Genomic DNA, 26,362 nt, shown 5'->3' with positions numbered 1-26,362 from the left:
ATTGTTGATATGTTTAAATGTGTTGAAATGTGTTGAAATGGTGATGCAATGAAATTAAATATTTTGCTGAATAAACACAAAATGTGTCAAAGTCATCAGATTCATTTGAAATCAATGGTTCCCATGTAGCCTAGAAATCTAGCGAGGCTCGTCAGGCTAGTTCCCATGGGCAACAAATCAGGAAATGTGGCACCTGTATCATCCTTGACAGAGATTTGGCCCGGGGTGTGGCCCAGGAAGTCCATAGCGCCCCCTTTTATGTCATTGAGTCTTGTGGTCAGTAGATTCACCCACACAGAACAAAAGTTGTTAGAGATGTGGACCTCCCTAAGACGAAAATAAGGGGAGGGTCAAGTGAGTAGGTGCTTCCAATGCATAAAACTGGCAAAAACAAATAGCACACACATCAGATATGTGCATTTGATAAACAAACCATATTCAAGCTTTGTTTAGTCTATTAGCTGTTAGGTAGAATCTCAATCTTCAACTACTGAAATATTATTTTTATGCCATGTTTACTCTTTGCCAAAAGTTAATTATGGGCCTATAGCTGAAGGAATAGCATTCTGTTTTCTTTTTATCTGTCTTAGACAGACACTAATTGGCTTGAAATATATCAACCCACTGCACATTATTTTTGCGATAAATCTTGTTTCAGATCTACTACCCTTAATTTCCCATTTAGAAGAGAGCATTTTTAGAGGGATAGACCAGCTCTCATATCCACCAGGGATATGCATTTGAAGAATCTACAAGGCAGGGAGATCACATAAAAAAATATTTAAAATAAACTCCAGTTTTTCCACATTCAAATCTCTCTGTTGGATTCTTCGAGCTGTAAATCACAATGTTGAAAGGGAGCCAGTTTGCCCGTTGTTAATCATTCATGCACTATAGGCCATGTTAAACAGGTTCTATAATACAGTAAACATGCATTTGCATTCTAAAAGCTGCAAAGTCAATGGAAAGCTGTACAAATCCGATGAGGATGCTTGTTTAACATCGGTTAAACAAATGCCAGAACTACTTAGCATGCCTGAAAATTCACCTCCTTTTCCTGCAATATTTTTGTCAGCTATGCATTATTTTTGTCATGCATTAACATGACATACACACACAATTGTCTTTTCAGTGTTTGAGAAATTAGATGAGGAGTTGAATATTAGTTAGTTGAATTAGATTTACTGTTAACTTATCTTCCCTTTACACATCAGGAACCTTTGCTGATGTCATGAGGAAATAGTTCATCTCTGCAGTCCACACGGTCCTTCAGCTTGCAAAAGTTTTTTATGTATCAGTCCTAGTTACACATATGCATCAATGTGATTTCTTGCTGGCTCTGAACTCCCTAGGCTACCTTATGAATGTTAGATTGTGATTCAAGAATTTTGCAGGTAGCGGCCTTTAAGGGAAGGCCTTCAAAGGAAGACATTAGACTACACACATATGGTTCTGGGCACACACTTGTCTTGCATTCGGATACACACACACACACACACACACACACACACACACACACACACACACACACACACACACACACACACACACAGTCATCATGCTCTGTGGGTTAATCATAAACTGAGGGTCACTAACAAGCCCTGTGGAGCCTTTTCAAATAAACAACTGTTAGATGTGATAGGCTACTCAGTAAAGATAAATGACAATGGAGATGACAATTCTGGACATTGTGTGTGATACTCATCAGCCAACTGACAGACATCCTAATATTGATATCGGAAGGATTAATTTTGTGCAATTGTAACATCCACTTGATCCTGAGATTAATCTTGGACACCTCAATTGCTGTTCTCAATTGGGCGCACATGTATGCCTACAGCATAGGCTATATAGCCTTGGCCTATTATGCTGAAAATTACAGGAAAATGTCATGCACAGGCTGTGTTTAAAACCATTTTGCACAGTTTGTGATTCTCAATCTACCGTCTCCATCTAGTGGTCAAATCCAATTCTCAGCTTTAACAAAACCAGTCTAGACCACCAAAATTAAATCAGACAGCCATCTAGTGGCGTTAGGTTTAATTGCTGTCACAGTCTGTCAACAGCATACATTTTATGATTTTGTGAGACTCTGAAAGATAGGCTAGGCAACTGACGGCCAAAGTTAGATTTCATTCGAATTTAAAAATACTTTGAATGCAGTAGTCACTTTTAGGGTGCTTACAAATAACAGGCACACACGCACATCTTTCAACTGAGTTGTGAAAGTAGTTAGTCCACGTCAATCAAACATTAATCCTGCCCACAGCAGCAACCAGCCAATCGGTTTCGAGTTCGAAGCGTCGTGTTTATTTTATGAAAGATTTCATCCGCCCCCCGAATCACAGCACCGCGTTCGTTTAGTTTTTTGAAAAAGAAAAAAAGAAGTCTTCTCATATAAAAGCGAACGCTGCCACTTTACATGTCCTGTAACACGAGGAGAATCTAAGATTATGATAGAACTGACCTAGACTATCCTATGGTTAACAGATTAAGATGAAAACCGTTGGTTTTGGCAAGAACAAGAAGTCAAGCAAACAGTAGTAGTAGTAGTAGGCGGCGGCTGTGCTGTGCTGTGCTTCAAGACAAAGCTACGACGGAACATTTACGTACGGGTTAGTTAGTTTTAATTTTAAACAGTAACTACTGTAACCCTATTACATTGTTATTTAGATAAAAACAAATGTGATTAGCAACATTTACTTGTATGCTATATTGTAAGTGACGGCAGTGCTGGGCCACCTTGAAGTTTCGACAGCGAAGGAGTGGGAGACGTGCTCCGCCAGTCGCTTGGTGACATGAGCTATCGTTAGGTTGCGTTAGTTTGTGTACGGTTCACAAGGCAACCATGAGACCATCACTGTGTGTGATGTTTCACTTGCTATGAGGACTCTAATGTGGTGTCTTAAAAGGTAAAGTAAGGTATGATGTATCATTTAACTGGTCGTAAGGAGAGTTGTGAAATTTTTTCGAAGCTAAGTGAAAGTTGCTATGATTTACTATTGCTGTGATATTTAGGTAGATGACGAGCCGACACGACTGTAATTTCAAGGTTAGCTAGGTGCTTGTCTTGTTTAGCTTAATAATAGCCCCAGTAGAGTCAAGATTGTTTAATCAACATCTGGGAATGCAAAATGCAACATTTGAGTTAGCTTGTTTGCGATAACTTAGTATAAAGGTGCTTGGTAGGGATATCCTAAACGACTTTATATTTTGTATACCTGTAACATCTTGAATGAAAAATAAATGTCTGTTCTTTGTAAAATTCATACGTGAGTAGGCCCCAAGAAGTAGGACATAGCCTACTTTCAAATTGTCTTCCCTTCCCTGTGGTTTAAATCAGTCTGGTTTAAATATCCTCCAGTCATGGATGATTTCTATACATTGGAGATACTATTTACTGTAAAGTACTTGTTCCTACGTCGTCATTCTAAAATCCTGTTGGCCTAACTTAATAAACTGTTATGGCTTCACAAACAGGTAGCCTAGACCTAGTTACTGGGAAGGTCTTTTAATTAACACGAAAGTGATGAATGTTACTCGGACCAAATAATCTGAATAAACCTGCATCTACTTGATTTGAGAAAGGGAGTAGGCCTAGTCTTTAGTCTTTCAGCAGAGAATGAGCTCTTGTTTGTCAAATAGTGAACTGCTGATGTAAGCTATTCTTCAAGTGATTGGCTATAGGCTATTGGGAGAGTGACATTTTTGTCTGTGCTTTTGTTAACCTGGTTTTGCCAGCCTATTGGAATGTGTGTCCGTTCTACCACACTGTGATTTAGGCCAGGTGTCAGCAAACAGGATCAACCCATAGAGGTTGCAATCATTTTGGTAACAGATATTTAAAGAGTAGGCCTACTGTGGCTATTCTACTGTTCCTAAAGTTTGGTTGGATTGAATAGAATGGGTGTTTCATTGACCAGAAGAAATACCACTGACAGTGGGTGTTACATCCCAATTTCTAGTGTCAGTAATGCGAAGGAAACCTGTCCTTTGCATGGAATGTGTGAGGCAGCTGGAAAGCCTACATTATTTCACATCCTGTTTGCACATAGACTAGAGCTAAAGTTTTTAATTTTGAATCTGTTTATTGTTTCATCATAATTAGTCTGTTGCAAGATCAGTAGCCCATGTTGCCATAGAAAATGTGCACTTCCTGTGATTTTGTAATGGCGACAATTTGACATTTTAATGCCAAGGTACTGTACACACTGCGATATTGACATGATTTTAGACCCCAATCAGTCGATGTCTTTATTTAAAAGAAGTTTTTTGAAATCATCATCATACCATACACATTTTTCTTGTTTTGTGTCTCTGCTTTCAAACAAACCCTATATGGCTAAGTTGAGCAAAAGGTGGGCTCCATTGCCAACAAGCACCTATACTGTGCCATAGTTTGTCCTGAACTGGTTTGGTTGTGTTACACTGCAGGGTTTCCATATACAATGTGTGTATACTATAGTAACCATAGCAGACCAGTCTGTTTTTAGTGAGTCTGGCCTTATCCACCCCTTCGTCTCCTAAGCTGATTACGCCCCGAAGGCCTTCTGATTTGTAACCTCCACATGTCCCACAAGTCTATCTGGGAGCTATGCATTCTTCCCACCAGTCTCTTGGCCCAGGGAAGCTGCCGAGTTGCTGTCAGAGTGTGGGGGAAATCAGAGTGCAGTTAGTGAGTCTGACAGGTGGGGAGTTCCTGTGAGCCTCTGGAGGAGCGGGCAGGCATCTAATTAGCCTGACTCGGAGACACGCACCGGCTGCATTGCACCCTGGGGATTAGTGTCCAGCCAGAGCTGTGGGCGGTGATAGACACTGCGAGTGTGTTATCTGTGTGTGTGGGTGCGCACTGACATCTCGATGTGCTCTGCGTTCCTTCGTCAGGAGGATATCCCAGCTCCTGCGGAAGAAGTGACTTGCAGACGCAGCCAGGACGCGAGTGGTAATAAGATGAGGTGAACACCTGCTTGGAAGGTGAGTGCTTGTGATAGCCTACATGTGCTGTACATGATCACACTGACAGTGGATTATAGTTATGCTTGGCTTAGAATCATCTCTCGTCAATATCTATGGTAGGCCTACTTGTTGCACCTTCAAGGCTGTAATATAGGCCTAGTTGTCCATGGAATTTGGTAGGCCTACATTACAGTCCAGCTGTTCAAAAATGTGCAGCATCTTATAAGTTATTTATTGGCCTTAATAACTGTAGTAATCAATTCTTACTTACATTAGTCAACAAAAGTGTCACCCAAATTCAATTAGAGACACAATTTCATGCTACATAGGGATTTGGAAATCTTATGTTACTTGGAACAATAATCTTATATATCACAGTCACAGAAATAGTCACAGTAAACCAGTAGCTTTAAAAAAAGCAAAACAAAACAAAACAGCATGTTTATCAAGTAAATCTGAGTATTTTATGTTGCATGAGAAGAAATGCTTTCTTTTAATCCACACTATCTCAGTGTAACAGCGTCTCTGTAGTTGCTTACGAAAGGACCGTTGGTCTTACAGCCTCTGAGTGAGAGTGCCATTTGTTCTCTCAAATGGGTTACAAAGGCGAGCCTGTGTGTGTGTTTGTGTTAAATGTTGGTGATGCATCCATGTATCAGATTAGTCATAGCACCCTCCGCTAATCTTCTTTGGCTAAGCCGGGGTGTTGGACGTTGTCGGAGAACCCCCCATTTAGACTAGTGTTTCAAATGAGAAATGAGGGGAGTAGGCTAATCAGTCTGCCCTCCCATGTCTTTGAAAGTCACACTTGTCCTCTGTAGGCCTGATAAGGACCTGTAGAGATTTCAGGGGGTCACTGTCCTCTTATGTTCTCTGCCTGCACGTTGGTAATTGGCATCTTTGTCAGGCATTGTTTGTATAATATAGGCTATTACATATTTATTAGATATTATTATGATGGTGTAGCTACAACAAAAGAAGTGGAGTAAATATTACAATACTCAGCACATTGTTCTGTTGAGAAAGGTGATTTAAGTCAACCTAAGGAGGGTAAACGGGGGTGGGGGGACGCTGTCTTGGAAGAGACCCAAATCTGTCACTACTGGCACAAGTCTCAGCACAAACCTGCAGACTGTACCGTTCGGTTTTCACATCATTATTGTGGATCATGTCAGTGTCAGACGATTACCTTATGCATGCACACACACACACACACACACACACACACACACACACCAACCAAATACATGCATCTGTTCTAAGACTTATTGGTATGTCATGACACTTAAGAAATCCACTTGGTTTGATGCAGAGAGCAGTGTTTCCCACACATTGACTTATTTGTGGCGGCCCACCACAATATCAACATTGACCACCACACAATGATTTTGCATGTTGTACTTTAAATTGAATGTAATTCATTCATTGTAGAGATATGTGCACTTTTGCGCAGCCTCCCCTTGTCTCTCAACAAACCTACATGCATGTTTAAAGAAAACATTAACAATCCTGCAATTGTTATCGTAAAAGTCCACTGGCTAAATCGTGCTGCATTATAAGATTTCCAAGAATTTAGAATACAAGATTTAAAAGAGATTCCAAAGTTAGTAGGTATCTTTTTGCATTCAAGAGAAGGCTATTGTCTGTCTAATGTGCATCTAAAGTCCTGGTGTGACTTTCCCCATTCCAATAAAAAAATACAAGCATATCCGTATTATTTTCCCTTTGATGATGTGCTGCTCCAGAGAAAAGCTAAGAAGTTCCTTTCCCCCCCTTATCTAAACCTCACTTCAGTTTTCTTGAGGCAGAGTGCCATGAATGCTGATTGGATGGAGGCAGATTGCTGCATTGAGCTCTTGGGCTTGTCAGAGTAACCATTGTTGTTCTGTGGTTGTCACGGAAACTATCCACCAGTGCAAATTCGGGGTTCTAGAACAGCTTGCCCCACACAACAACCTCACAAATGTCACAAAGGATAGGTCTTTGTGACACTAAGTTCTTTTTGACAGTTTCAGACTAAAAATCCCAGTTCATTTACCCATATCAGCAGGTATGCATTACGTTTCAAATTGTTCAGCTTTATTGAAATTACTTTAACACTACTCACATTTGAATGTCATTATGTTGTCACCAAATGCTTCCAAGGTGAACTTGTGAGTTGTGAGTTCACGTTTTGATTGTTGAGTTTTGATTTAGACAAATATTCAGAAACGATAATTGAGATTGCTTATGCACAACTGTGCGCTCAAGCGAGGTATGACAGCTTGTTGATTAATGGCTGACTGAGTTATGGTGATGAGAATAAGCATTTCTCCTTATTGCAATTGGATAATGTTTGTTATTATTGTGGTCATTGTCAAGTGCAACCTTCTTCGATTTTAAGAGGCTGATGAGTACACAAAGGAGCACATGAGTGCAGCGATAGAGATAGTTTAATTCTGTGGGTATTTCATTTTAGGGTCCATATCGCAGCTGGAAGCGCCCTCAGGCCCTGCTGCTTTGAGTGGACATTTGGGTGGACGTTACCCAGCCTGACTACTCAAGTCTAAACGGGGAACTCTTCCAGCCATGGCTCTTCCTGTTGCCCTGAGTCCTGGGGCCCCATATGGCAGTGGGACTATGAGAGGACAAGTGGTTAGACAAGTGAGGTGAGGAAGGAAGAGTGGGGAAACTTAAAAGAAAGAGGGAGAAAGAGAATGGAGAGGAAAAGGCAGAGCATCACTGCTGGGGAGCTGGAATGGACCCCGGCCCCAGAGCCTGCCTCTCCTGCCAGCCCTGGGGGGTCGGAGGCTGAGCTGAGCTGGGAGGGAGGTGGAGGAGAGGAGGTGGATGAGTTCCAGAGCCAGATGGATGAGCGGGGGATCATCGGCCTGGAGGAGACCCAGGGCGAAGAGCTGATGTTGGTGTTGGGAGAGGAGATGGATCCAGACGAGGATGACTTTGGCTCGTCCCCCTACTTTGAGAGGGTGAGGACTCCATGGTCTTTGTTTTATAGTGTTTTCAGTTTGCCGTACAATCCACATGCAAAACATCATTACAAGAGCATATTAGATATTCTGAAGAATGGCCCACGTTGAAACATTATTAATATTTAGATAGCTTTAATATGTAAACCAGAGAACTAAAGATAAGAGAAGCAACCTTCTGTGCTATGACCCTCTCCACTATATCTGTGCAAATGGTGTTTCCCACCAGGGGTCCCAGGGAGAAGGGCACGAGTGGGGTCTGGGTGGGGAAGAGGAGCAGGGTTTCGGAGAGGAAGAGGAGTGGGATGAGGAGCAGGAGCAGAGCGGCATTTGGGACACGGGGACACCCGAACCACACAAGGGTCCCCCCATGACTCTGCAGGATCTGAGCTTTAACCTGAGCGAACTCCTGGACTCTGACCCTGCTGGAGAGGACACAAACACTCCATCTCAGCGTGAGTTAAGTAAGGGATAATGGCCATCGAGGTGTCCTGATACAGAATTAATGGACGAGGCTGAGACAAAGAACTTTCCTCCGACAAGTTTATTAATTCCATGTCAGAACACCTTCAAAGGCTGTTATTCTGCTTATACCCTGGTTACCACTCATGTATGTAGGCAATAGGCATGTATTTATAACATACAAAAAAAAAAACATACAGTGTAGGATAAAAAGAAGCCAACCTGTTCAGTTTGTTGTCCTACTTTGTTTTTGGTTCAGTGGGTAGTTGTTTTAGTTACCATTCAAAAGAGCATTGACATTGAACAATGATTCAACTTTTTTTTTACCAGATCTACTTCAGAAGTGTGCTGACATACAGAATTAGTAACCCCTGTCAGCCAATCAGAAAATATTTTCAGTCCAATCCAGTCTGGATTTGCACAGAGTCTAGTGCTAACATCATGATTTCCAGATAGTTTAAGAAAAAGAGTCATTTGAGTACTGCTTAACAGTCCAGTGTTCTGTTTGAAGTTGTCGCTCAATTTTTGTTTTTGTTTGTTTTCTTACAGTTGAGGATCATTCTCTAGAGGGGCAGGACAGTTTGACTTTGCAGGAAGGCTGGACTGAGGATGAGAGACAGCATAGAGTGGGAGGTGACGGTGACGTGAATAGGGTGACTCAGAACCGGAACAGGAACTGGACTCCCTCACATGGACACAGTCAGATGGATACGACTGAGGATGAAGTAGCTGATTCTGAGTGGGAGGAGTTCCAGAATGTCCCAGCCCCTCAAGTCAGAGCAAGGAATTCTGGGTCGAGACAAGCCCACTGTGACTCAGAATATAGGACTGGATCTAACGGACCAGAAAGTTCTGACGGAGAGAGCATGAAGGTAGACCAGCTAGGCAAGCAAACTGGTTATCACTTGACCCCAACACCCTCCCCCAGGAGAAGTCCACTTGATTTTCAGGAAATTCCTCAGCCTTCCCATTCAGTCTGCAAGTCTGAACTCAGGCTTGGACACAGGAACAACTTAGGGCTAGAACCAGGTCTTAGTTCATCAATTTTACCAAGAAATCTTCCAACAAACTCCTATGAGGAAACCGACCGTTCTATTCAGGGAAGCCCAGAGTCTTCAGATGCGACATTTTCTAAGGCTGAACTCAGGGACTCACCATCCAGATCATCTCCTATTAGGCCAACTCATCATAAGAGCCGAAAGAACAGGTTTCCAAAGGCAGACCTTCATGCTGGAGGGGAGACGGAGGAGCATTACCCACAAGCCTTTGAGGACTTGAAAGATCCACAGAAGGTTGTACATAACATATCTAGTTTCACAAGGCACTCTACTTCCCACACCCCACCTCCTTCACCTCACCCTGTTCCTCATACAGTTCCACTGATCTCTCCTCCTTCCCACCTCCTGCACCTGTCCATGGAAGATCCTTTAGACTTCCCTGGGATTCAGGAGGAGAAGTTTCCAGAAGCTTCCTGCACAGAGAGCCTCCCAGACTCTAGTGTTTGTCCTCCTCGACCAACTCCTTCTCGAAGAAACCAGCATGATTCTCAGGAAAGCCCACAATCCTCAGCTCCTGCACCTTCTAGGGCTGGACACAGGAAGTCACCTCCCCGCTCCTCTCCAGACAGGACTCATCATAATCATCTTAGGAGCCCAAAGACCAGCAAGATTGAGAGGAGGAGGCCTGGTGCTGCTTTCAGCACAAGCCCTGCTGCTAGCCACACAGACATCAGGTAAGCCTTTTCATTTCAGAGTTTCCCTCTGTGTCCTATGGCCGGACATGCAACTGAAGTAGAACCCTAAGCTGCAACAATTGGAAGTGATACAAATGGAACTGGCTAAACCAGATGTGAGAGCAATGCATATGCATCACACATATTCTAAAAACATAGACAAGTCTTCTTTTTCTGTATTTGCACTCTGCAGTGTTGATAGTAAGAGTAAAAGAGTAAAGAGTGAAGGGTAAAATCTGGTCATAAAAGGTCAACATTTGTGCGAGGGTGAGGCCATGTTTGATGGATCACCTGAGCTAAGTAGTACTTGTGATTTATTCATTGCTGACTAAAAGTTATCTCAGAGAAAACCTTTTGAGAACTTTTTTTGATTACTATTTTTCTCTGGTAATTTTCATTATATCTAGTGTAGAATCGTTACTAATTAGGCTTCTGATATGATTAGCTTGCTTTTTCCCTAGAAATTTCACTCTATTTATATGGGAGCAGGCCAGAATATAAATGAAACATTTTGTATCAGCCTTGGCTTGAACCCATCATACTATTCTCTCTTGATCGGCCAAACTCAATCTTTTTTTGTAAATTTTATCACTTAAATAAACCTCAAACTTAATTCAGTTGAGGGCTTCTGGAATCTATCCCAGTGTAAACAAAGGGAAGTCGCTGGGCAGAGCTGGACTTTAATACACAATGTGATACTTGGCCCGAGCTTTCTTTGCTGCATTTATTCTCTTTGCACTCCTCCTGTCAGTGCACTGAATCATTTGTCCTCACCAGGCGAGGGAAGCTCACCCACCCCTCCCCCGACTTCTCCAAAGTCCAGCCTCGGGTCCACTTTCCCAAGACGGGCTACAAACCCCCCAAGAGTAAGCATGCTGTCCAGCAGGATGGCGAGCCCCCGGAGCCCCTGATGGTTTTCAAGTCTCCGGCGGAGATTGTCCGCGAGGTGCTCCTGAGCAGCAGCGAGGACCCCCAGGAGTCTCCATGCCCTGGCGACGGTGGGCCCCATGGGCCCCTGAACCGTACGGTGCCCGAGGGCTTCCGGGACCCTCAGCAGGCCACCGCTCTGATGCAGCAGCTGCAGGTATGTTCTCTGTGATCTCTGTGACCGGGACTGTTCCACCTGTGTCACACCTTTGGGTGTCACAATGGCACCCACTTCTTCTGCCTCCTGTATCAACTGTTTACCTTGGAAAAATGAACAGGTCTGTGGTTTCATTAGCATTATATTTTATACACAAATACAGACACACCCAAAAACACACACAAAGTACTGTTTCATTAAAGGAGAAGTTTTACAAAGGTAATACTTCAGTATTTTCAGGGAACCTCTCCATAATAGCAGCATAGATGTGTAATGGTTATTTTGAGGCTAGCTAATGGCTTAAAAGAGTGATTTACTTTGACCTAGTGAAGCGGCCCGCAAAGGCTATGCTATATGTTATTCAGTTGTAAATGCATATTCCGATCTTAATCAAAACGGCACAGATTGACGTTGTTTTGGAAAAATTTAGATTCATTATAATCTACAGATAGACTCCAGATTGTGTAATTCTGAACTTTTCCTTTAATGCCAAGTGCCAGACTGAAGTTTGAATATGAAACGAGGCCTCAAAGTGTTGGCAGTGATGAAGCAGGAAAATTGCACCTTGGAAAGAAGCCCTTCATCTAGACATAAACATTTAAACTTGAATCTGTGTGGTGCCAGTTTGGTTTCCCAGTAGTACAGCACTTGGCTTTATGCAATATTTATTAGGCTGTCTTGAATTGTTTGGGATTCAATAGTTTAAACTTTCTCCTTCTTTTTTGTTTGTGTTAAACTGCCTTAATCTTTCTAACAGGAGGATTACAAAAGACTGCTGACAAAATATGCTGCGGCAGAAAACACTATTGACCGACTGCGCTTGGAGGCCAAGGTTTGTTTATTTGTGTGTGTGCGTGTGTGCCTATCTGAGTTTGTGGACAGCTGTGTAGTCATGTGCACGGTCATATGCTTGCATATTTACATTGCAAGTGCACATGAGTGGGTTAATTTAACTTCATTCGGCACGCAGCTTCTACTCCAGCCCCTCATCTGTCTGTCTCTTATTCACTCGATGTGCAGTGTCCGTTGTCTCTGGACCCCTCAGCACCCCCCTCTTCTCTCTCTCTCTCTCTCTCTCTCTCTCTCTCTCTCTCTCTCCACCCCTGCATGCCACTTCTTGTGTCTGTCGTTTGATATCGTCTGCCTGGGTTATTTTTAGCTCTCCCTGCTCTGCATCTGAAGCTGTGGCTGCCCGCCTCGGCACAAAGCACACACATACTCACGGCAGCCGGACTCTTTTGTGTGCCGCCCACCACTGATTACAGCCCCGGTGAGAACCACACTACCCCTTCTCCTCTGGAGGCGACATCCAGAGAGCAGGCACTATTTTCGGTGTGTGGCCTGGCACTGACATCCCCCTTGTGGTTGCGGAGATGCAGTGAAAATTGAATGCCCTAAAAATGTTTGTGTATGGGAAGAAAAACATGTGGATCCTTGAGTGAAGCCATAAGGATTGTGAGGGGAAGAAGTCTAGTAAGCAGTGTGAGTTACAGTAGATATGTGAAGAAAGCCATCTTAGGCATAAATGCATTATATTAGCCTTGTCTTGATGTGGCTCCAAGTGCTAAATGTTTTGGCGGAGTGCAAAGCTGCCTTCAACGCAATCGTAAATGCTGCAGGCCTTTCCAAGTGTGTTTTTGTCAACGCTGTGCAGACATCGTGTTGTCATTGCTTCCTGCTGGCCTATTTGAAAGGCCAGAGAGAATATTAGCCGCTCGGCTGACCATTGGCATGTTTACTGGCTAATTTCCCCTAATGGTCCTGATGAGGGAGGTCATCTGATCTGTCCTGACTTGACCAGACGAAGGAGTGAAATCATATAAGCTCCGGGGGCCATTCCGCAGCACATGCCTGCATGCGGCCGACCAGCAGTCATGTGCTGCCGTGAGGGACAAACAGGAAGTGATGTCATCAGTCTCTGCCAACACCATTCATGCTGAGTAACTGCACCAAACTAAAACACACGCACAGTAGGCTGTAACTGAACTCAACAAAGTGACAAACACAGTAGTGCCTTTGCTTTTGATGTAAGCTGTCGAGTGCACTCTACCTGCTGCTCAGAGCGACGCAGTTCCACACACTAATTAAATCCAGCTTACCTCTCCACCTCTCCACCTCTTCTCCTTGCCTCTCCTCCCACCATCTGTCCCCCTGCCACTCTAGACAGACTAGAGTGGGACACGAGTGAATGGGCCTCCAGTCTAATCCCTAAACACCACCCCCCCCCACACACACACCCCCTTTCTTCAGTGGATGCTGAAGGAGACCGGTTTCCTGCACCTGACAAGTAAGCTGAGGGGCTGGAGCGATCTGAAAAAGGAGTGTCAGAAGGAGTTGTGTGTGTTGTTGCTGTTGATGATAGTACTGGTAGTTGTTGTTAGTAGAGTGGGTAAGGCAGCTGACACTGCAGTGCCTCGGCGTGGCAGGTAGGGGGCGATGTTGACTGGTAGCCAGGCGGGTCACTCAGGGGTGAGTGGGCCTGTGATTTACTGTCTGCCACAGGCTTAGCAGGGGGAGAGTCACACAGTGCCACCCTTTGGCTATGTCTGAAATGTGTAGAAGTGTGTCTGTATGTCTGTGTTGCTCTCTATGTTACTACAATGTTGTACATGCATATTTGTGGATGTGGGTCTGCACATGCATGAACAAATGAATTGATTGTGAACGTCAATAGATAGATTGTGTGTTAATGTGCATGGTAGTGCGTCACCGTAAATATCCAGAATATGTTCATCATTCAGCAGTAAAATACTCTTGGGTGTTATCAGCTGCACCAGGTCTCTCATGACACTGGCTGTAAACTGTCCCCTTCGTTTGGCTGGGTTTTATTAGCCAATCAGAGGGTTAGCTGGCTGCAGAGGTCTATCTGCCTCATCTCCTGCAGTGGTCACTGGGAAGCTCTAAATCACTGTGGCACAAAGGCTGTGAGACTGGGGTGGGGGCAGGGAATATAATTTACAGCACTGGCCCTCTGCATGCACCATTCTCACTACACAGCACACACACCCACACCATATACACACACACACACACACACACACACACACATTCACACACGCACACACCAAACACACATGCACAAGGCATTCCCACTATTCATGCTGCACTGTGCATACAGCTTCGCCATGCATGCAGACAGACTGTGGCGCTTGCAGGCATTTCAGATTTGATTTTCAGTCAAGCTGATATAAGAGATTTAAAATACGAAAAAAGATGGCTGCAAGAAAAGATGGCTCATAGAAGGCATGGTGGAGAGACGCCACATAGCAACCAGTGTGTTAGCAGAACAGTATGGCAAAATTCCAAGCCAGCATTGGGATTGAGTCCTGGGTACTCAGTGCTCTTTAGTCTGCTTGAGGAGCTTCAGACTTTGCTGAGTGTTGTTGAAATTGCTAATTGGCTTGGTGCTGTGCTGCTGCTTTTCACAGTCTGCAGTTCACTATGTTCCAGAACCTTCCCCAGTTGCCTGGAATGAGCTGTGATGTGTTCTCTCTCTCTTTTTTTTTTTAACTGGCCTGCAGGTTGGCCTGTACTCGGACCCACCCAAGCCAAGCCACTCCGTCCAATCAGGGTCCGTGAAGGAGGGGTCAAAGGTCATGACCCTTAGTTTTCCTCAGGCTCAGAGGGCTGAGTTGGATGCACCTCAGCAGACTCTCCAAAGGTCAAACTCAGGTAGGGGTCATCATCTCGAGTATACCAAGAAAATGCGTGCACCCATGCAAAAAATCTACTCCACAGACTTTATAAAGACTGTTGGTCTCACTAGAGTTTACAGTCAATAATAGCAGCTTAAATGCATTGAGTTATTTGACGTGGTTATGTCCCCACACATTCAGAACAGATCTATGATGGTAAAAAAGAGAATCATAAATGACCACACAAGTGCTCTCTCTGAGAAAGGGTTTAACGGACTCTTTGGTCGTTATCTGTTGTAGATCATGCAGCCGTGTCCCCTGCCCGGCCCTCCTCCGTGGACTCGGTCTCCAGACAGAGGGGTCTGCGTGCCATCGAGCAGCTCACCACAGCCCTGCTCTCTCAGGTCCAGAGGTTCCACCTGCAGGTACCCCAACTCACGCCACCCCAAAACTGCTGAATCTTAATATCCAAGTGTTAAAAAGGCTAAAAGGGCTGTACGAGTACTAATTAGCCCCACTCTACATACAGTAGTGTGTCTCAAAATTGAGAGGTCTTTTTTCTCGAACAGCTTGACACATTTGAGGAGCTCCTGAGAAGAGGTCAACTGAAAGCCCATGAGCAGATGAAGGTAGATGAGCTGTAAATGAGAGCTGCATATTAATACACCTGTACTACCGATGTTGCTCTATTGCTGCATACCTACAGCTACTGACAATTTGTCTTGCTCTATCAATGAAACAGTCTGTAGTATGTACTGAACATAGCATAGTACCTAGTTTTAATGGAAAGAGAGTTTGAAAGAGAATATTATGATGAAAGGATGTTGAGTATAATGAATGGTGCAGTGATGAGGATGGTGATGAAGGAGGTGGATGATGAGGAGAAAGATGAAAGATGATGTAGATGATGGTGGTGCAGTGTAGTAGGCATCTGGAGGTGTTGTCTGATGTGTGTTGTGTCATGTCGTGTCCTCAGGGCCTGCATGAGCTGGCTCAGGGCCAGGAGGCTCTGGAGAGGGCCTACCTTGCCGCACGGGAGGAGCACAAGTTCCTACAGCAGACAGGAAGCAGGCTCACACCTTTTGACCCAAACAGGTAAGACCTGTTGGTGTGTGTGTGTGTGTGTGTGTGTCTTAATATGTGTTTGGGAGATATTTAACCCCTGACTGGCAGAAGATTATTGATGTTTTTTAATACATTGAGAATCATTTAGACTGGTTGTGCACATAACTAATTAGCATTGCATGCACAGTCACACAAACATATTTCTGTACTTCACAGGGACCTTGAAGGACAGATCTTCCAGTCAGGGATGCGATTGGACGAGCTGAAGGAATGGGTGGAGCAAACCCAGCAGTCCTCGCCCATGTCCGAGCCTCAGCCCTCTCCACATCCGATCTCCCTGAGCCCGAGGCAGAGTGACACGCTGCCACGCCCACAGGTAGTCTCTCCCGCCACTCAACCCCCCCCAACGGTGAGCTGTGGTGCACAACACCACAACAAGCATCCAGGACCGTTTCCCCTGGGTGTCAATTATGCCTCTACTATCTCTCTGCTATCTCTCTACTTCCGTCTCTTCCTCCCTCACACACACACACACACACACACACACACACACACACACACACACACTCAGATACAACTGTGGGCACTGTAATTACTGTGAATGACTGAACAAATGGTTACAGTGAAAAGAACAAACCATACTTAGTGTGAACACCGGGTGGTGCTGTTGTAGAGGTGTGAAGAGGGGAGATCACATTTGGTCTTACAATACTGCATGATCTGATCTTTATGTAGATTTGATTTAAATACAGGATCATGCATTACTGTATGTATAAACTTTGCTGTGAATACCCATCCATCAATTACGAATACCTTCAAAAACTCAATATCTTAAGATCACTTTATTAGTTCCCCTCTCTCATCTCTCATCTCTCATCTCTCTCTCTCTCATCTCTCTCTCTCTCTCTCTCTCTCTCTCTCTCTCAGGGTCCAGTGTGTCCTGTGGGTGTGGGAGATCAGATGACCATCAGGGTGGAGGTGAGCTCAGTGAGCGGAGTCGACATGGAGGAAGAGGAAGACGAAGACGAAGAGGATTCCCTGCCTTCTCTCCTCCTCCGCCCCCTCCAACAGAAGCACCAGTGTGTGGAGCGGGACTTCAGCAATCTGCTGGGCCAGTGAGTCCACTAAATAACCCACACTATTCCCACCGCACACACACACACACACACGCACACGCACACGCACACGCACACACACACAGCCAGCCGTCAGCACACACACAGCCACACACACACACACACGCACACACACACACACACACACACACACACACGTATTAATATTGTTACACATGCAATAGCCACACACACAGCCACACACACAGCCACACACAGCCACACACACACACACACACAGCCACACACACACACACACACACACACACACACACAGACTGGGCATGCTGCATAGTCATCAAGGGCAGGTGCGCTGTACCCTTGCGTCTGACACTGTGCATCCCTAAGCAAGGCTGCCGAGTAACTGGAGTCTGAACAGCCTCTGGCGCACAACACACCCCTGTGTCACTCGTCTCACCCACAATGCAAAGCAAAGTCACTGAGAGGGAGAGTAAGCACAAGTGGAGCAGGAGGAAGGACAGAACAGTGTGGTCATTATGCCTGTAGGGAATGGCTACTGTGCTTGAAGTCAGGTTACTGGACACAAAAAAAATATAGTGTACGAACCATTTTCACATTTTTTTTTTTTTTTTACATTTTTGAATAGGGGTTGGAATTCTGCTGAAAAGTAGAAGGGGTATATGCAGTGAGGTGGTAAGGTAGAGAAGCAGAGGTGGATAAGTTCTCGTCCATCTTTTAGGTATCAGAGTGTGAAGGAGCTGCCGCAGGTTCTTGACGTGGCATCCAGACCCAACTGGCACAGCACCCCCGACCCAGATGCCACTCCTCTCCCAGGGGATGATGGGATAGAGGCGAGACCACACTGGCCTAGTGACGGCGAACAAGGCCAGAGCCGTCCACCTCAACTGTGAGTTCTATCACTCCCAGCACTTTTTTTTATGAGGCAGAATGTTGATGTTTATATTTTGAATTTGAATTCAGACTGCATACGGTCATACTATTTTGTATTGTGTATATCAGCTAGTGAGAATGAAATATTAAACACAAAGACAGCTCAGAGACTGAGCTGAGACAATAATTGAAGAAAGGTTTTTGAATGTACTCTTGGCCAACCTCTTCAGACCCTTACTGATGGTGTCCTTTTCCAGGGGGTCCCTCCCAACGCTGGAGCCTTCCACGGGGCCCGGTGCAGAGTCCCTGCGCGGCAGCCTGGCGGAGCTCCATCTGGGGGGAGCCCCCCTGGAGCGCTGCTCCTCTTACCCCGGTGCTCAGGACGTCTCCAGCCCCAGCCGGGCTTCAGGGAGCAGGAGGTCGGGCAGCAGCAGCCTCTACAGCCTGGGCGACGGGATGGCTACTGCCACCACAACACTCAACAAGAGAACCTACAAGGCCCAGGCCAGAAATGCTAGAGCGCCCTCTCAGGTCAGTGGTGGAATACTGCTGTAAATTATATACTTGTAGGACCTTTTTGTGTGTGTTCAGGAGCTTTGTTTTAATCAATTCAGTATACCATATTTCAGTGTATTCACTTTAATTAAATTAATTTTCATTTGTTTGATCTGTTATCGTTATTTACACTTTAACCAGTAAGCAGGACATCATTGTTTCTCTCTCTGCTCCTACAGGATGGTCTTCTGTCCCCGGAGACTGACAGTGGCTTTGTGGGCTCCGAGAGCCGCCTGACTCCTGCACTTCACAGTCCTATCCAGCAGGGGGAGAAGGCGAGGTGAGGGCCTGATTTCCTCAGGCTTACCATTCTCATTACATCTCACATTTCCCATGTGGGTTAGATCAGGAAAAACAACAGTAATTGAACAGGAATTGTGTGTACACTGTTCTACGCAATGTTTTGCACTGTATCCATTCGTTTATCTCAATGTAATATGTTCCATTTGATAATTTACATGCATAAGTGGTAACCATATTATTCAATTTATATGAATTCTCCCTCTTTTCCCCTTCTCTATAGGACAACGCTGCTGGAGGAAACCGAGGAAACTAAGAGTCCCGTGACAGTCACTGACTCAGGGCGACCTCCTTCCCGTGACCCCCAGCAGAGGGCCTCCCTCTCTGGCGGGCTCGACTGGGTCAGCTGGAGGAGCCCCCACACCTCCGCAGAGGAGGGGAGGAGGAGGAGGAGGAGGAGAGAGGAGGCCCCCTCCCAGCCTGTCTTCCAGCAGCTCCCCCCAGCGCTGGGCAAGGGAGCCACTACAGGCCTGGACCAGCAGTGGGGCCAGTGAGAGTGAGTACAGGGTCAGGGACACACACGCATAGAGGTAGAACAAGACGTTGACTTTAAACTCACAGACAGTCTTACGTTGTAGATGCATATAGAGTCCTCATCCATGTAGATATATGCATGTACCATGCACATGATCAGATAGACCCAAACTCTACATTCAGTCATGCATTAGGACCAAATCCATGACTGAATATAGAGTACTTCTCACTGTGCTATGAAACCCCTCAATAACCTAGGTTAATAAAAAAAAGACAATAAATGTTATTGAGGGATTTCATAGAAGAGTGAGCAGAGTTTTTGATATCTCTGGAATGTCATAAAGATGCCCTGTTTTAGGGTAAATCATTAAAGCTTAGCCACTCCAACTAATCACTTATTACTGGTGTGGCTCTCGCTCTCTTTCTCTCTCTATCTCTCTCTCTCTCTCTCTCTCTCTCTCTCTCTCTCTCTCTCTCTCTCTCTCTCTCTCTTTCTTTCCTGTTTCTCACTTTGCCTCTCTCCATCCATCTCAGCCCACTCCCTGTCAGGACAGGAGGAGAAGGAACAGAACAGCCAGTACTACAGACGAGCGACCAATCAGCTGCCAGTATACCATCGAAACTCCTCCCTGTCTGCGCCTTATCGCCATGGCGACCACCTCAAAGCCCAAAGTTCTGTCCAGCTGACCAATCAGTGGTGAGTTGTCCGCGAGGGACTGCCATGGCAATGGGTGGCACAAACAAGCAGAGAGATTTATGGCTCCCATCTGAGTATATTGGCTGGGCTGCTTTCAGCACAGCAGGGGCGGGCGGACAGAAAAAGGAAGGAGATAACAGAAAAAAAAGGAGAGGATGATAAAAACGAGACGCAGTAAAACAAAACCTGTCTCCTGCACTGCAATAAATGGCATTGCTGCAAATGGGACGGTTCACCCAGTGGAGCCAGATGGCTGAGTAGGGGAGGAGGACGCTGGGTGAGACCCAGCTCAGATCTGGACAAGCCTCACCATCAGAGTGGCCATCATGGTGGAGGGAGGCCAGTCTTCTTTTCTTCAGCAATTTGGCAACAATATGTTAAGATTATAGATTAGTGTCCAAGTTTGTTTTTATTAACTTTTTTATTATTGCCAGTACTTTTTTTCACAAAGTATGCAATATGCTGTGTGGTAGTCCGTATGCGTACACAAGTAAAACGATATTGTTGTCAATAACCTTCCAGAGATATGTGAAGATTTCTATTGATTGATGACAGTATTTGCACCTCCTGATGTTTTGAGATATTGAATCTGTTGTGGCCCTCATTTCATTGTAGAGCTGACCTCTTGGTTCATAAGAAATGGAAGTCTAGACTGGAGGTACTTTGAGAACTCAAGTGTGATGCTTTAACCCTGCATGGTGTAAGTGTGTGTGCAGTGTGTACAAGGCATGGTGTGGACTGGAGGTTATGTACTGCAGTGTGCCAGTGTAACAGACCTACAGTAAACAAAAGCATGTCAAGTGTCGTGAGCACAGGTCTGCATGAGTGGTTTTCCACCAGGTCCCTCAACACCACTTTTCATTTTGGGGATTTTGAAGCCTTACCTTTCCTAATGAACCTTGTGTGTGTGTGTGTGTGTGTGTGTGTGTGTGTGTGCGTGTGTGTCCACCCATGCTGCAGTGAGGCCCTCCAGTCCCTGCAAGTGGAGGTGAACAGACTGAAGGAGTGTTTGGAGGGGACTCTGTGTGTGCCCCTCTCCACCAGCACTGAGCCAGCCTCTCCACACAGCCCACCCGCACACAGCACGCCTTACAGATACACCCCTCACAGGTACACCCCTCACAGGTACACCCCTCACAGGTACACCCCTCACAGGTACACCCCTCATAGGTACACCCCTCACAAGTACACCCCTCACAGGTACATCCCTTAGAGGTGCACCCTTCACAGGTACACCCTCATAGGTACATCCCTCACAGGTACATCCCTTTGAGGTGCACCCTTCACAGGTACACCCTCATAGGTACATCCCTCACATGTACACTCATATGAGTGACAACATTTTAGAGCAGACTGCTACAGATTCTCTGCTCTAGTCTACCAGTATTGCTACAGCTGCAGTTATGTCCTATTCACCTTGGGCATAGTTTTGAAGCTGTATTTTGAGCTGTAGTTCTGACTCTTTCTGTTAGGCCATCTAAGCGGAACAGCAGGAGAGCGGAGGATGGAGAGAGCAACAGAGTGACCGAGGAGGAGGAGGAGGAAGAGGTGGTGGTGGAGAGGAGGACCCAGAGGTCCAGATCAATGTCTATGCCCCGCCCTCGGCCAGAGAGTGAGTGCGACAGATACTTACACTGTGTCCTAACTGCATGCCACGTGAGTGAGCATTAGCATCAAAGTGATTTCTTTGTTTTCAATTAGAATGTCCGAAACTGAATGCAATGCGACACAATGCTGTGCAGCGTGATGTAGCAGATCGTTTTGGGCAGAACTATTGTCAGATGCCCTGTTTCTATTTTCTTTCTTTAGCTTGCATTGTTCTGCTGTATTGAAGACTCAATCGAACGGCATATTTAACAGATTCAGTGTGGACAGAGAGCATTCAATGCTATGCAACAGTCAAACACTCGCGTGCAGTTAGGACAAGCTGTTAGAATTGTTAAGAAGTGACTGACCTAGCCTAATGTGGATAAATGGAACTGTAAATGTAGATGCAATTAACTTGAACTATTATCATCTACTTCCTGTTTTGTCTAGTTAGCCAAATATGCCAATATGTCAATGCAATGTGTCATGAAAGGACGCCTGTGCATTTCTTACATGTTCTTCCTCAAACACGGTTCTGTAGATTGAGCTTTCGTACATCAAAACTGTACAAAGTGGGTTTGTATCTTTCCAGCCTTAGATGATTCTGGGCATGCCCAGTCTGAGCCCAAACAAGAGATGAGATATACAGCAGTTTTCATAGCAGCTCGGAGAGAGAGTCTGACAGTGATTTCAGCAGCACAGGAGAGCAGTGGAGGCCATACCTGTATGACATCAGTTTATTTATTTATTTGTTTATTTATTTATTTATTTTTATTTCAGAATATACCTAATATTACCTTGAAGTAACAGGTGTTGGATATTAGAGTCGATAGTAGTTGTTGGCGCTGTGGTGAATGCGGCTGAATTCTGTTGTGAAGTGTGATGGAACTCAGTGTGGTGTTGTGTTATTTGTTGTCAGGCCAGCGCCTTGGGCCATCTGTTGTGCCTGAAGACGTTGTTGATGCCAACCAGAGGGGGAATCTGGGCACTGCGTACCACGGCTCAAAGCACTGTGCCAATCCGGGCACAGCTCAGCCAGGTGAGGGAAAAATTAGACAGCTCGTGTTTATTCGGTCTCCTTTTCTCTATCTCCCTCTCCTTTGCGTTGTGTATTCTATCTTTTTACTCTCTCCCTCACCTTCACGGTTATTCTGTCTTTTTCTCTCTCTCTCTCTCCGTCTCCCTCATGGTGGTGTTGTGCGTATCTCTGTGTTTCAGCGGCAGGTCCAGAGAGGAGTGGCAGTGGGAAGCGTCTCAGTCGCTCGGCCTCCCATTGCTGTCCACTGCGTAGATCCTCAGAGTCCAGACGAAGCACTGCTGTTCAGACAGGTCAGTCGTCCACACCGAAACAAAAGTCATCTAGGCCTGACACACCATCCAATAAAGTGAAATTAAATCAGGATGTCTTCATTTTATTAGGCCGTGGGATGGTGGGTTGGATTTTATCATAGCTGATATTGTAAGTGGATTTGCCGGCTACCTTTTGTCTCAATGTGTCACACCCAAGGCCATGTTGTTCCCCCTTCTCTGACAGACCGTCAGGTGGACCGTGATCCCGGCCCGTCCTCCAGACAGCCTCGCCCAGAGAGCTCACCACGCAGGCACGCAGGGCGTGTGTTCCTGGCACCTCCACCCGGCGCTGTGCTGGGTAGCGTGCCCATGGTTCAGTGTGTGCCAGTTTACCCATCTGTGCTGTGAGTGCTAGTCACACACACACACACACACACACACACACACACACACACACACACACACACACACACTGGTAGATGAAAACACAGACTTGCAGACTCTGTCATGTCATGTCCTGTGTTTTATGGAGAGCCGTTGGGGTACTGGTGAAACAGCTCTGTTCAGCATGTCTGAAATGCTCAAGCTTTTCTGTGGCATATGGTGAGAATGGATTGACTGAATAGGAGGTGGAAGACTTGGCCTGCTCGAATGTCAGTCTATCTTCAGACTTGCATTATATTACATGGAAATGGAACAGTGTTTCATCATGGGTTCAATACTTTGCCTGACTGCATTGTGCACAACTTCTACTGAGGAACTTTAATTCAAAAGTTGAACGTAATGTAGAATTGAAAATAAATTAAGTTAAATAAAATCTGAAGGGCGACATGTGACAACGCACAACACAATAAAAGCACAATGCAATTGAGAATCTGAGAATTATTGTAAGGTTTTGCTACTAAATGCACTGACCGTGATGTTAACTGTGTTTGATCATACAGTGTATAACTTGACAGTAAACCTGCATGCTGTGTGTGTGTGTCTGTGCAACACTTGTACCTCAGTGCTGTGTGATGTGATGTGTTCTACTGCAACACATCTCTGTCCTTCTCCACAGCTACTACCCCGGCCCCAAGCTGAAGGCAGCCATACCCATGCCGTACATTTCCGTGGGAACGGAGCGACCCAGCCAAGCCAAAGCCTACCGGATCCGAGAGGGAGAGCGCGGGCGGTCTCTCAGCAGCTCACTCGACCGAGCCATCATCGCTGCTGCAGACATGAAGAGCTCCTCCAAGCGTATGGTGCGCACCATCAGTACTGGCCTCCAACACCAGAGGGCGCTCTCCCAGTCCTGTCTCTACTGATGCAGGCTCAGGTCAGAGGGAATGGGCATGTGAAACCTAAAGGCCGAGTTTCATCGGTCTGACACTGAGGATGTCATTGTTGTCGACAAGAACTTCATGCAGCAATGTAAATATTACTAAACATTTGCCAATGGCAGCAAATTGTAGCATATGATTTTTTGTTGTTGTTTTGTTTGTTTTTGTTTCCTCTGTTTACTGTAGCTATAAGCATGTCAGTGGGCAATCTACTGACAGTCATTATTGTCTTATATAGGGTACTCATTTGAGGTAGATCATTAACACTGCACTATACTACATTTTTATTTACCATCATATGAAATAGAAGTTATGCTGCTTTCTGTTCAGTTATGGCCCTTGGTTTGGGTCCATGTCTTCCCCAAAACTATGCTCTTACAATTGTACAAAAAGTGTGCTTATATGAGTAGTTTTGGAAGTACTATCTCCTTGCTGAATATGTTAATTATTATAAGTCAAGCACTCTGTGATTACAGTGAAGCAAAGATAGGCTGTCCTTTTTTAGAATCTGTGAATTAGGGAGGGAGTACCTGTCCCTTGAGCAGTGGTATAGCAGCCAGGCTCAGAGCTAGTTATAGGGCAGTGATGCTCCTAAATGGTCATTTCCATTTGTTGAAGATTCAAGATGTAGATTTCAGGGTAAAAGGCAACAGTCATGTAACATTTTTCTCAGGTATACAAAGCATGGCAGCTATACAAAGCTTTTAAATTGATACTTGTAGTTATGTTGTAGATATGCCAAGACTTCTTTTTTCACACAAAAAATAAACTCTTGGGTAACAATTTACTGAATCCTTAAAGCATCATAAACACATTCATAAAGTATTCAGCCATTAGAGCTTCTTTTACCTCTTGATGATGGCAATGATGACATTACAGAGGTGAAAGAAGCTTTATATTGTGATATATCGAGCTGTGAGTGCTTACACAATTTATCAGTGCAGTCATGACTATGAATAATTAGTTTTATAAACATTTGTCAATTATTGTTTTATGGTTGCTTATATGAATGAATAGCCCTTTATGGAAGTGTTTACATGCTGTAAGGATACTGGATGCATAGAAAATGTTTCCAACAGTTGCGTAACCAGTGTGAGACATACATTCTTCCCTCATATGTCTGGAACTCAAATGAGTTTATTTATACATGCAATGACTGTACAGTATATACTGTAAGTTGAATTCCTGTCTGTGACAGATTAAGTTACATCAAGAGTAGGTAATTGGGTAGTAGTAAAAAGAAAATGCTGATCAGAGGGTATAACAACTTTATTTGAAACATATGTGTTTCTGCTGCTCTGATGAATTATCCAACTTTGAACTTTATGATTTGAAATAATTAAATATTGTAAATCTATTTTTCTACTTGATAAATTCTAGATTACACATTATTACTTATGAAAAAAAAGTCTTAAAAAGGAATGTTTTGGATTCCTGACAATTTTGTTCTTATAAACAATGTTCTTAGTCATCTGCATGTGGGCTCCACAGTCATCTAATGACAAATGAATGATCATTCGGCAAGATAATTGGTTGTGTTTACATACCAGAGCCCATGTCACATTCAGGTGTAGATCTCAATGTTTAAAATTCACCTGTGTATCATGACTGAGTGGTAGTTATAATGTATATGAAGCTTATTTGAAATGAATACGTATATGTTTTGTACTTCCTAATTTCTTCCTGTATATTCCGAATGTTACTCAGTTCAAAATCAAAAGTACTGTAAGCTCTAGTCTACATGATCTCAGCTGTGTTGTGGATCATTTTGTTTAAATGGGTTCTTTTGTAATTGTAGCCATTTTTATGGTAAATGAAATAATTGTTTGTTTGTTTTCATGTCATTTATACTCTGTTTTATGTGCCGTCCTGAAGAAAAAGTTGAATGATCTCTTGAAGATGAATTGCTGTGTTTAAAAATGGATAGAATGTATGATTAAAGTTTGAAGTGTTACGTAAAAAATAAAAACTTTAAATCTCCTTCCTTGAGGTCAAATGTTCAGTTAAATACATCTGATGACAATGAACTTTCTTGTTTTCATATACTTGCTTTAATTTTCATGGATTGTAAAAAACTAGTATCGGTTATCTGCATTATCAGTATAACAGTGACCTGTGCTGAACTGTATTTCCAGACAAGAAAGCGAGAGTTGGTGGAGGGTCTTTGCCTTGAATACATTACTACAGTGCTATCGGGAAATGTTTACAATATGTGAATAGTAACTTATGGTCCCCTTGAAGTGTTACAAAAAGGACTCAGAACCCTTATC

The 26,362-nt window shown here is 44.4% G+C and overlaps 1 protein-coding gene across 1 annotated transcript; it reads left to right on the top strand.

Moving 5' to 3' along the window:
- The first annotated feature begins 2,342 nt into the window (after positions 1-2,342).
- akna (AT-hook transcription factor) lies at positions 2,343-26,072 on the top strand. The gene is given in 26 exon segments (XM_048258226.1): positions 2,343-2,615; positions 4,885-4,974; positions 7,415-7,922; positions 8,152-8,377; positions 8,934-10,116; positions 10,894-11,200; positions 11,958-12,032; positions 14,722-14,872; positions 15,136-15,260; positions 15,405-15,464; positions 15,812-15,930; positions 16,117-16,276; positions 16,828-17,015; positions 17,716-17,883; positions 18,125-18,398; positions 18,602-18,702; positions 18,946-19,098; positions 19,100-19,218; positions 19,731-19,893; positions 20,854-21,018; positions 21,366-21,505; positions 22,073-22,204; positions 22,400-22,519; positions 22,699-22,809; positions 23,015-23,174; positions 23,831-26,072. Coding segments are annotated over 24 exon segments (4,917 nt in total). The 5' UTR covers positions 2,343-2,615; positions 4,885-4,974; positions 7,415-7,652; the 3' UTR covers positions 24,078-26,072.
- Positions 26,073-26,362: the final 290 nt, after the last annotated feature.

This window comes from Alosa alosa, chromosome 12, assembly GCF_017589495.1.
Source record: "Alosa alosa isolate M-15738 ecotype Scorff River chromosome 12, AALO_Geno_1.1, whole genome shotgun sequence".
Taxonomy (NCBI): domain Eukaryota; kingdom Metazoa; phylum Chordata; class Actinopteri; order Clupeiformes; family Clupeidae; genus Alosa; species Alosa alosa.
Note: the sequence above shows the minus strand (reverse complement) of the source record. Positions and strands in the feature narration are given on the sequence as shown.